The 11285-nt window shown below is 37.9% G+C and overlaps 1 protein-coding gene across 2 annotated transcripts; it reads left to right on the plus strand.

Annotated features, from left to right (window-relative positions):
• Positions 1–797: 797 nt before the first annotated feature.
• On the plus strand, positions 798–4547 carry ATP5MC3 (ATP synthase membrane subunit c locus 3). Of its 2 annotated transcripts, none has more exons than XM_031960426.1 (5): positions 798–906; positions 1100–1218; positions 2460–2537; positions 3345–3538; positions 4285–4547. In XM_031960426.1, exons 2-5 carry the CDS (start codon positions 1180–1182, stop codon positions 4397–4399), a joined length of 426 nt encoding a protein of 141 aa, XP_031816286.1. In that variant the 5' UTR covers positions 798–906; positions 1100–1179; the 3' UTR covers positions 4400–4547. The 2 variants fall into 2 exon arrangements, with proteins under 2 accessions (XP_031816286.1, XP_031816287.1); XM_031960427.1 differs by lacking the exon at positions 798–906 and adding an exon at positions 907–988.
• The last annotated feature ends 6738 nt before the right edge of the window (positions 4548–11285 follow it).

Below are 11285 nucleotides of genomic sequence, written 5' to 3' on the forward strand. Positions count from 1 at the left end.
ATCCTGCATCTGGGGGAGGGGGTGGGGGGGTAAGAGGTGAAAAATTGGAACAAGAGGTTTGGCAATTGTTAATGCTGTAAAGTTACCCATGCATATATCCTGTAAATAAAGGGCTATTAAATTAAAAAGAAAAAAAAAAAAAAAAGAACTAAGTATATGAGCTAGAGCTGATTTTTGATTATCATCCAGGTTAGTCCTTTCATTTTTGCTGATGAGGAAGGTGAGGGCCAAAAGAGCAAAGTGTTTTTCTCAAGGTCACAAACCTAATTAGTTGCACTGAGATTAGAAGCCAGAGACTTTTTCAAAGAGGTACTTCACAATTTCATTCCCCCACAAACCAGCTTCCTGCCCCTAACCTGAAGTGTCCCACTAGATCCAGAACAATTTTCTATGCATTTAAAGACAGGAAAGCCGTTTGGGTGAGACCAAAAGGTGCCTGTCATTCTGCCTTCCCCCAGGCCTGTCACTGAAGGCCCAAAGTTCTCTAGAAAGATTTGTCTCTCAAGGGGAAATAAAGATTCTAATGAAAAAAAGAACTCTTGTTCTGCGGGAAGCCTGGAAAGTGAAGAAGATGAATCCTTAAAAAAGAGCAGAATAGAGATTTGGTCAAAATGGATCCTCAGCTGTCCTTCCCTTAGCCTAAGCCGCTCCATTCAGCTACTGCAGCCACTCGCCCCTGGGTACAGTCAAACCCCGTTGTCCTTCCCAGCTCGTTCCTAATAAAGTTGTTACAAAGTGACCTTGAGCGTCTATCTCCCCGAACCTCCACCCACTCGGCTTCCCCCGCCTTCTCGGCCGTAGCCCCCTCCTCCTCTCCATCCGGGTGCTGGGGCTGGGATAAGAGGCTGACTGCGCGTGCGCGCCCATCCCCACTCGGTTCGACCTCTGCCGCAGCCGCTTGAGAAGGTAAGTCCCGGGCGCGTCGGAGCCGAGCTCGGCCCAGTCCGCTTCCTCATTCATTCGCGCTGCCTCGCGCACCGGGTGCTGAGTAAGGACAGGAGGGACGCGGCGGGCCTGGGCTGCGGGTCCCGGGGGCGGGAGTCGGGGAGCCAGCCCCACGCGCGCATTTGACCTTAAAGCCCGTTTCCTCTCTCCGCAGATAGCAGAGAAAGCGGCATTAAGCCGAGCCCTCGCCTCCCTCCGCGTGATCCAGCCGCCGCCGTCCCAGCTGCACCTAAGATGTATGCCTGCGCCAAGCTCGCCTGCTCCCCCGCGCTGGTGAGTGGCTTGGGCGCCGAGAGCCGGGGCTGCGGGCGCCGCGAGAGCGTCCGCGCTGAATGACAGGGGGGGCCAGCCAAGGCCGGAGCGGATCCTCGGTGCAGGCCCTAGGCTCCCATTGCCCGTTGTTCCTCGGTCTGCTTCACTGGGACGGAGGAGCCCTTCTTTTCCCCTCCCTGGCCAGGGAGCTGCAGAGTTTCTCCTCGGCCTGGGAAACTTAGTAGGGGGAGGGGGAGAAGAGCGCGGCGGGGCCTAGCTGTCAGGCTTCACCCTGGTGTAGGTCACCTCTTCCCCCACCCGGGCTCCGGCCCTTGTCAGTCGGTGTGGCCGGGCCCGGCCCTCAGGGTCAAGGAAGGGCCTCCAGTGTCATTGCCACGAGCGCGGGAAGAGGGTCTGCGGGGAGGGGGCCTAGTTCCGGCCGCCGCGCCAGCGAGAACTCCTTGCCTGTAGGTCAAACTCCCGCAGCCCCGGAGGGAGGGACTTGGGCTCCCCGAATGGGCGGGGAAGAGCTGGAGAAGCGCTGCTCGGACGGCGGAGGGGCTCTGCGCTTTCGGGGTGTTTGCCGGGACAGAAGGGCCCCTCTGGGAATCGGGACAAAGTTCTCTTAGGACTCGCAGTGACCTTAGGCCCTTGGAAACCCAAGGGCATAGGCCGAATTGGAAGAGATCTCCTAAGGATTCCTAAACTTTGTTTTCTTAGAATATAACTTAATGCTTTTTTTGACTAAGGATTAGTGTTTTACCAGGACTAAGGCTTTTTTACTTTTCTTCCATTTTTAGAAGTGAATTTTGTTTTCAATGACAAATAGCTTCAAACATAACCTAAGTCTCATTAGGTTTTCCTTTCCATGGATCTGGATTATTTGTTTCACTTAATAGGTTTTAGATTTACTAAATAGTGAATCACTGGGTTCACTGGATGATTCCTAGAAAGAGTTTGTAGTGCTGTAGTATTAAAATTAAAAATTTTGAATCAGAACTTTTTTGAAAGTGTAATTCAAATGTAATACATTTTGAAATATGTATTTCAAAATACACTTTTGAAAGTGTAATCAATTTCAGTGATCCTGAAAGACCTCCAAGTCATTTTACAGTATAAATACTTTTCTCCTTTTCTAATCTGTTTTTAACCATTAGCTTTCTTAGAATTTTGGGTGCCCATCCCCCAAAAAAGTCAGTGAAACTCTGCAGAACATGTGTTTGCTTAATATATGAGAATTTAATTTATTTTTTATTTATCAGATCCGTGCTGGATCCAGAATTGTATACAGACCAATTTCTGCAGCAGTGTTGTCTCGACCAGAGGTCAGGACTGGAGAGGTAATTGGTTATAAGAGAACTGTTTTAAACTAAAATGTCTTATGGGTTTTGTGTGTTAATAATGGTATCTTTTTGTATCCTCTCTTAACAAGAATAAAATAAGGAGTAAACACAAGTTCTAGAGATTTAGCCATTTGAAAAAAGGTCTCAACACATGGGACTCAAATGGTATAGATCTTGACTTAAACTTTTTTCACTCAGGACCCCTTTTTCCAGAAATTTTGTGTATAGGTATATAAAATAAATATGCAAATCAAACATTTACAGATAATATAATTTTGTCCTGGGGGGCGCAGGGGTGGGGAGACATTCAGTTATTAAACCTCCTATGAGGTCATGACCTACAGTTTAAGAAGCTTGGTTATAGATCATTTATTTAGAGCTGAAAGGGAAGTTAGATCTTTAATATACAAATTCTGGTTCCACCTTCATATTTTACAAATGAGGAAACTGGGACCCAGAAAGGTTAAATAATTTGCTTAGGGTAACAGATAGCAGATCTAGGTGATGTGTACCATCTCCAATAAGAATATTTCTACCTATGTCTTCAAGCTAAAACTATAGTAGTAATACAGTTAGGACAATAAATTGTTTGGCCATAAAATATAAATAGCTAATAAACACAGGTGCTCTGACTTCAAATGATGTATATTTGTGCTCACCTTATATGCCCCCTATTTCTAATACATTTCTTACCTCCATGTATTAAAACTAAAATTGGAGCAATATGTATGGGATTAGCTTGACAATACACTTAATCTACCTATTCATTTGACCTTTGTCTTTTTGATTTTTTTTTCCCCATAGGGCAACACAGTATCTTATGGGTCCCAGAACAGGATGTCTCAGCCAGCACTAAGGGAGTTCCAGACCAGTGCTATCAGCAGAGACATTGACACTGCTGCCAAATTTATTGGTGCAGGTGCTGCCACAGTAGGAGTGGCTGGTTCTGGTGCTGGTATTGGAACTGTCTTTGGTAGTCTGATTATTGGTTATGCCAGGTAACTTTCCATATCTGAAAATTCATGATCATGTTTATTGCATGCACTCTAATGTGTTTTTAAATTATTTTTAAAATTTCCATAGTACACTTCTTAAGTATATTTCCCTGATTATGATTTAAGGTCTTATTTTTAAAAATCATCTTTTGGTTTAATAACATGCTTAATATAATCTATTACAATCCCTGAAAATATATGAAATATCCACATCTTAAACCTGTGTGTTTCCACATGTCAAATGATAAAATGGCTCTCAAAAATATTTTTGAAAACATTGCTTATTTTTTCAAAATAATCTTTGTGTTTTCCCTCCCACCTTATTTCTGATGTACTTAAGGTCTTGCTTTCTAGAAATTTGATTTGAGTTTGCTTATAAAGGCATACCTGTTGAAGTTCTTTCTTAATATCCACTACACAAGAAAAAATTGACCCTTAGTATAGAAATAGTTATTTGTTTAGAATTCTTTCAGATGTTTTAACTTAGAAATAAAATACTTAAGTGTATACTTCCATGGAAAAATGGTTTTCAAATAAAAACTTAAGGTTGTCAGAGTTCATCTTATTAGATATGTGACTTTCCAATAAAACTAATAACGAATGTTTGTACAGTTGAAAACTGATTTAAGCAGCATCTTATGGCAACAACCTAAAAAAAAAAAAAAAAAAAAGACTTCAGCCTTATAGACATTGAAACTTAGCTAATGTATCTAAATAATATATTTCCTATCTTTTTTTTTTTTTTAAAGAAACCCTTCATTGAAGCAGCAGCTGTTCTCATACGCTATCCTGGGATTCGCCTTGTCTGAAGCTATGGGTCTCTTTTGTTTGATGGTTGCTTTCTTGATCTTGTTTGCCATGTAATAAATTGCTGCTTGAAATGTTGACATTTAATACAAATTACGGATGTAATTCTGTGTATCTTACTGTGGCTCCGAAAACTATTGTGTTGGTGTCATGGAAATGTACATTATTTCCAAAGTCATTTCATTAAAAATGATAAATTTAATTTTTGCTGTCACTTGTACTTATTATGTTGAACTTAACACAGGGGAACACATGCTGTAGTATAAATTATACTGCTAAACTGAATGAATCCATTAACTTTTTATCTAGAGTGGTTTTTGAGTGATGTAAAAGGAAGATAATTGTATATATGGAATATATATTCCATGTTTTTCATGTTTGCCTAAAAAATGTATATATAAATTTCTTTCATGAAAAGTACAAAAGTTGATTTTTAAATCAATATGGACTTGAATTGGTTGGCTTTTATTGTTACTTAATCTCTAGTGTGTATGTACAAAAGCCAAAGTAAAGAGTCTTTAAAATTAATCACATCAGATGTTTTAAATACTTTTTAGCTGTTACAAGAATATAAAAAATCTGATTTTATTTCAGATATCCATCTTGATTTTATGATATTAGCAAAGCTATTTTTTAGATTGACTGTGGTTCTCATTTGGTATCATTTAAATCTTATATTCCAATAAATTTATATAGCCAAGTAATACCTCTAAGTCTCACTGGTATTTATGTGAAAGTATGAGGAATAGGATTGGCTAAAATCTATCGTGATTGGTCCCAAGTGCCATAGCCAGCCCAAACTTAGACCGCTGGCAAGAAAAGGAATACTATGTAACGAAGCAAGTTAATGTCAGCTTTTCTCTGTATGCAAAGATGTGTTTATGATTCCCATTCCTGGTCAAAAAACAAAAAGGAAAGTAAGGTATGTGCTGTTGCCAGGGTGTGTTAATCTATCACTATAGCTATTTTATCTCTGGGAACTTGTGACAATGAATTGGGTTGTCAGCACCTTATCTTTTTTGAGAGAAACTACTGAATTGTGTAGAAGAAACCCAACCATCAATTCATATCTATATTAATTTTATTAGTAGACACAATTTTATATGAATTCTTTAATAATTCCTAGAAAGAAGCAATTTTAAAGGTGCTCTTTTTCTAAAACCTATTGTTCAGTAAATTAATGTCTTTCTATCTTTGGTAATTTAGACAACATAAAATACTCAAGTGATACTACTTGAAGGTGATAAAGATCCATTTTAACACTAGATTTGTTGTTAATGAAGCAAAACTTTATATTTGGATTGTTATTCATAGTTTGAATATCACTGAAGGAAAGAGTATGGCATTAATGGATTTTTGAAGCAATTGGCAACTTTAAAATATTGTATCACTTCTTAAATGCAAATATATCATGTTTTAGAGGGTGAATTTTTTATACTCATTCAAGAGTTTCTGCCATGTATAGACTGAAAATTCAAAGATGAATTAAAACATCTGCCTATAAAGAATTTATAATCGGATAAGACATTTAAACAAATGATCATAGAAAATATAAAGTATTTTAATAGAAATACAAATGAAATATCAAGAGAATTTAAATATCACTTTGACCTGGGTAAACAAGTCATCTTTGAGCAAATTCATTTAGGCTGGGCCTTGAAAGATGAGTTAAATCTCAAAAGGCAGATATTGGAAGAAAAACATTGTAGATAGGCTATCAAGAGAGGCAGAAAAATAAAGAATGTTTAAGGAATGGTAAGGACTGGTCAGAGGGGAATACAGAATTCGAGTACTATGATATAAGGTCAGATCACAGAAGTCCTGGAATTCCAGCCTAAGAAACTAGAGGGAAAATCAAATAAGTCATTCTGTTAACTAGGTCCCTTCCTGCTTTTCTGATACTGAGTTTCGTTTTGGACACATGTATATTCAAATGAAATATTTAGGCAGCAGAAATTAGGGATGTACTTAGTACATAGTAGTCATAGTTTTTTGGTGCTTTGGAGAGATCAATGTTGATGATTAAGATTATCTTCATAAAAGTGAGAGGGTTTAAAGTGCTGAAAAAAAGTAAAAAGTCAAGGGTATAAAATATTGGAGAATCACCTTAATTGAAAGAATAAGAAGAAAGATAGTTAAGGAAAATTACAATGAGCGGTCAAGGTAGCCACAATATATCATGGCATGGAAACCAAGAAAGGAATCAAACTCAAATACCACAGAGAAGATGGGTGAAATGACATTTGATGTAACAATTAGGTCATTGGTAATAGCTAAAGAAATACTTAGGGCACTGATGCAAGTCAGATTGCAAAGAATTAAGTAGTGATTGTGTGTTGAGGCAGTAAAGATGGTCAGCATGTCTATTATTCTGAGAAGTTTGCTAGTGAAAGTAAGAAAAGAGATGGACCTGTAGGAGAGTACCAACCAGACTAGAATTGTTTTTTAACCTGTGGGTGACTGGAGTCAAACAAAACACTACAAACAGAAGAGTCAATAGTCGAACAAATAACCTTATGTTTAAAGTAGTGTTTTTATATACGAAAACCACAAGAAGGTAGGACCCAACACAGCCCTCAAGCAGCAGTTCCCATAGCTGGGATCTCTTGAGACAATACATTCTTGGGTTTTGAGACTATGAGAACAATCTTCTAAGCTATAAGAATCCTCGAGCCTTCTGATGGTTTCAAATTGTTAGGGTTTTTGAGCCTTTTGATCATTCAGTTGGGTACTGAATCACTTAATGTAGCTGGAACAGGAGTGAAGCATCTAGTTTGGTACACTTAACAATTATGAGAATGGGAATTCAGGAATTGTCAGGAGATTTTGATTGATCACATGCTTCTGGCTCTGCTTATGAAATTCATAAATCCCTCAGAGATCACCTAGTGCCAGTCAAAGCAATACATTTTGCCAGAGAGTAAGATCACTCAGAAGGTGAGCAAAGGATTGTTGTTATGCCAACTCAGGGCACAACCTGCTTGCTAGGTCTTAGCTCTCAAAATAGTGTCTTGACACTATCTTGACAATAGCAAAGACCAATCTTGATTCCACAGGCAAGATGGGAAAGATGCTAGTGAAGAGGGAAAGACTGAAGGTGCAAGAGACAGAGATTATTCTTAGAGCAAGTTCCTAGAAGAGGTGGGAGGCAATGTTATGAGAAGCCCAGATGGAAGAGGTTAGTCTTAGAAAGGATACTTCATCTGATAGAGAATAATGAGAAAAGATTTAATGGTGAAAGGAGATAAATTTCAGTAGATTTTAAGATTTAAAGCTGAACATTGGAGATCATCTAATACAAAGCTTTTTAAACTATGGGTCATGTAACAATGTGAGGGTTGTGAAATTATGATTTATTATTAGTGGATTTTGCCTATTTATATAGGCATTTATATATGCCTATTTATGCCTATATATATGCTTATTTATATAATTATATACTTGGGGGCACATAAAAATTTCTTGGGCAAAAATGGTTTGTGAATGGAAAACATTTAAGAAGCCCTAATCTGATCCACTCTACTTAATTTATCAGATACACAGGCTCAACGAGGTTTTAACCTTGGGCTTAGTCCAGTGTTCTGATCAATTTTCCTAAGGGAAGAGTGTGGGGTGGGGGTGGGGATGGACATGGGTGATACAGGGCTAGTCAGGGATAAGTAGTGCTGTTAAAGTCAGTGAGGGAGCTCCTGGTTCCCTCTGTACAAGCCTGGTTCATAGAATGGCCTTCACATTTGTATTATAATCTGTGGCCCAGCTGAGATGATCTGGAAAGCTTAGAAGAGCTCAGCTAAGGTGCCCTGGAACAAAAGCATTTCACAAGAAGTCATAGAATTCTGACAGCTAAAAATAGCTAAAAAGGAACTTGGAGACCATCTCCTACACTTTCTACCTGAAAGATCTTTTATTACAACATGCCACAAATGGTCATCTAGCTTTTGCATGAAGATGTCCAAGAAGGGAAAACCCACCATCTCTCCAGGTAGCACATTCCGCACCTGGACAATTCTAATTGTTAGGAAGTTTTTTTGTTTTCCAAACTGTTAAGGACTATACCTAAGTGGGTCAGTTCTCCGGAAAGCCCTCACAGATGTGAATTATAACACACTTGAAGGAGTTGCAAAAGCAGCCTTTACTGACACAGATGTTGCTTGTGGATTGGGAATGAAATAAATTGGAAGCAAGCAAGAAGAGGAGAGAGGTCAGAGAATGCAACTGCCTGGAGTCTCCTTGTATCATTATCATCCTCTCACATGAAGGAATCTATTCTGCTGGTCAGAATTAGATCCCCAGCAGCCACTAGCAGGTTGCTCCTGCTAACAAGCCTAAATTCTGCAACTTCAATCAATTGTTCTGGGGCTTAGTCCTATACCCTTTTGTGTTATTTCAGTTTTACTCTCTCTAGCAAGGCTTATCAGTCCCTCCCTTTGGTTTAACATTTCTATCTTGGTGACTCAAATCTACATAATCAATCCCAGTCTCTTTACAAAGCTGCAACCCCATTTCACCAGTTACCTACTGGACATTTCAAGTTGAATGTCTAAAACAAACCCCAAATATCCAAAACAACTTACGATCCTCTCCCCCAAACCCACTGCTCTTCTGAACTTCCCTTTTGATGGAATTTTTCCCATTTCTAAGGTTTGTGATCTTTTTTAATTAATTTTTTTTATTCATTTTAAGTTTAAAGACAAAATAAGAAAAAAAAGAAACATTTTCATGTACACAGCAGAACATGAGGATTCAATATAAAATATATTTATATTTCACAAAAATCTACATAAAAAAAAATCCTACACATTGTTTTCAAAATCCAGCTTTTTTTGTTGTTCTCTGCTGTATACATTTTATATTTTTCTCCCTTCCCCCTACAATTAAACACAAATACGCAGATATACACATATACACATATGTAAGATCATACTATGCATATTTCTATTTGTAAGTTCTTTCTCTGAAGGTGGATCATTGGTCTATCTTCCAACATTTTTTCTAAATTAACCAGCTCATCATTTCTTATATCACAGCAGTAATATTATAATATATATATATATATTTTTTTTTCCTCCCTAACCCATTTCTGATATCAGTTCTACATTAGCAGCTCCACCCCAACTTGCTTCTGTATCAATTCTTCCTTTCATGCCTCATTTGTATGAAATAATTACTCCTATGCAGTTTTATTTTTAGAATCACACTATTATACACAGCTCGGCCCAAGTCTTTCTTTCAAACTATCCAATGATGATGACAGTCATAAGAGTATTGGTGACATGGTCATATAAAGGTAAATAGTTTGACCTTTTTGAGTTTCTTATAATTGATCTTTAAATCTTAGGTCTAATATGTCAAATTTTCCATTAAACTCTGCTCTTTTTGTCACAAATACCTGAAAGTCTTTAAGTTTATTAAAATGTCCACTTAAAATCAGAATTATACTCAACTTTGTTGGGTTAATTACCCTTGGTCATAAGCCTGGCTCTTTTGCTTTACAAAATATGTTTCAACACTATAGTTCTTCAACATAGTAACTGCTAGGTCTTGTGTAATCCTAATTGTAGCTCTGCTATATTTAAATTGGTTTTTTGTTGTTGTTGCTTGACATATTTTTCTCTTTACTTTTTTTTTTTTTTTACTTTTACCTTAAAAGTTCTGAAAGTTGATTATGGTATTTCCTATAAGTTTTCTTCCTGGGATCTCTTTCAGGTGGTGATTTGTGGATTTTTTTTCTATTTTTGCTTTACCTTCTTGTTCTAGAACTTCAGGGCAATTTTCCATAATAATTTTTTGTAATTTTGTATCAAGATTCTTTCAGTTGTAACTTTCAGGTAGTCTGACTATTCTTATATTGTCTCTCTTCAATCTGTTTTTCAGATCAGTTGTTTTTCTGATTTGATGTTTTACACTCCATATTTTTCATTCTTTTGCTTTTGTTTTATTTCTTGATGTCTTATAATGTAACAAATATCTTATAAAGAATTATTTTTTCATAATTTTCTTTCTTTTTTTTTTTTGGATTGCTCTATTTTTTCTTCAGTGTCTTTGATTTTTAAAGTCCTTTTAAAGTTCTTCTAAGAATTTTTTTTTTTTGTCTTCTTTGCTTACTCATTTTAATTCTAGCAGCTTATTATCAAGTTCCAGTCCTAAGGTATGGGGAATGAGGCCCCAAGCTACAAGTCCTTCTTATTGTTAATTTTCTGAGCTCTGTCCTGGGACCCAACCTTGGATATTCCTCTCCACCCCTAAGCTATGGCTATGGACCCCAGTCATATTGTCCCATAAATGATCTTGCTCCCCGTAAAAGTGCCAAAGGGATGATTTGGCAGCAGCAACTTCAATTGAACTCTTTGCCCTAGAACTGAAACTAGGTATATTCTGCTCTCCATCTTTCTGCTACCTCACTCAAGAGGTGTATGTTAGTTCCTTCTCTCCCTTAATCACAACCTGGGTCCACTTCTGGTCAGCACAACTGTTTATTATTCCTTGACAATGGAACATGCCTTAATATTCTCCTATTCAGTTATTCAACCCCTATCTTGTATGTGATGTAAAAGCGCCCAGGGTTGAGCCTGTTTCCCATCCCATCTGCCCTCAGGACATGTTTGTTGATTCCACAGAGTCAGCCTGAGGAGGTTTGCCTTTCACTCTGACCAAATCTCTACCTCTGTTGGTCCAGTCTTTCTTGAAGTCTTCTCAAGTTGTCTTGAGGACAATTGCTTTCCTCCAGCTTTTATTTCTGCTGTTCTGTGTTTACATTGAGGCAATGTTCTGTCTTATTTTATGGAGACATTTTGGAAAGCCTAAAGTTTTCTGACCAATTCCACCATCTTCCCAGAATTCTCTCTCATCTCAGTATTATTCTTCATTTCTGCTTCTTCCTCACTCCACATTTATAATCAATTGTCTAATACTTGGCCATTTCTACCTCTCCATTTCTCCCATC

The sequence above is a fragment of the Sarcophilus harrisii genome, chromosome 3, assembly GCF_902635505.1.
Source record: "Sarcophilus harrisii chromosome 3, mSarHar1.11, whole genome shotgun sequence".
NCBI classification, from domain to species: domain Eukaryota; kingdom Metazoa; phylum Chordata; class Mammalia; order Dasyuromorphia; family Dasyuridae; genus Sarcophilus; species Sarcophilus harrisii.

Excerpts from the sequence above, each read along its gene's own strand:
- ATP5MC3 (XM_031960426.1), top strand. The coding sequence starts at position 1,180 with ATGTATGCCTGCGCCAAGCTCGCCTGCTCCCCCGCGCTG. Across the intron at positions 1,219-2,459 it reads TCGCCTGCTCCCCCGCGCTG|ATCCGTGCTGGATCCAGAAT; the intron begins GTGAGTGGCTTG and ends TTTATTTATCAG. Across the intron at positions 2,538-3,344 it reads CAGAGGTCAGGACTGGAGAG|GGCAACACAGTATCTTATGG; the intron begins GTAATTGGTTAT and ends TTTTCCCCATAG.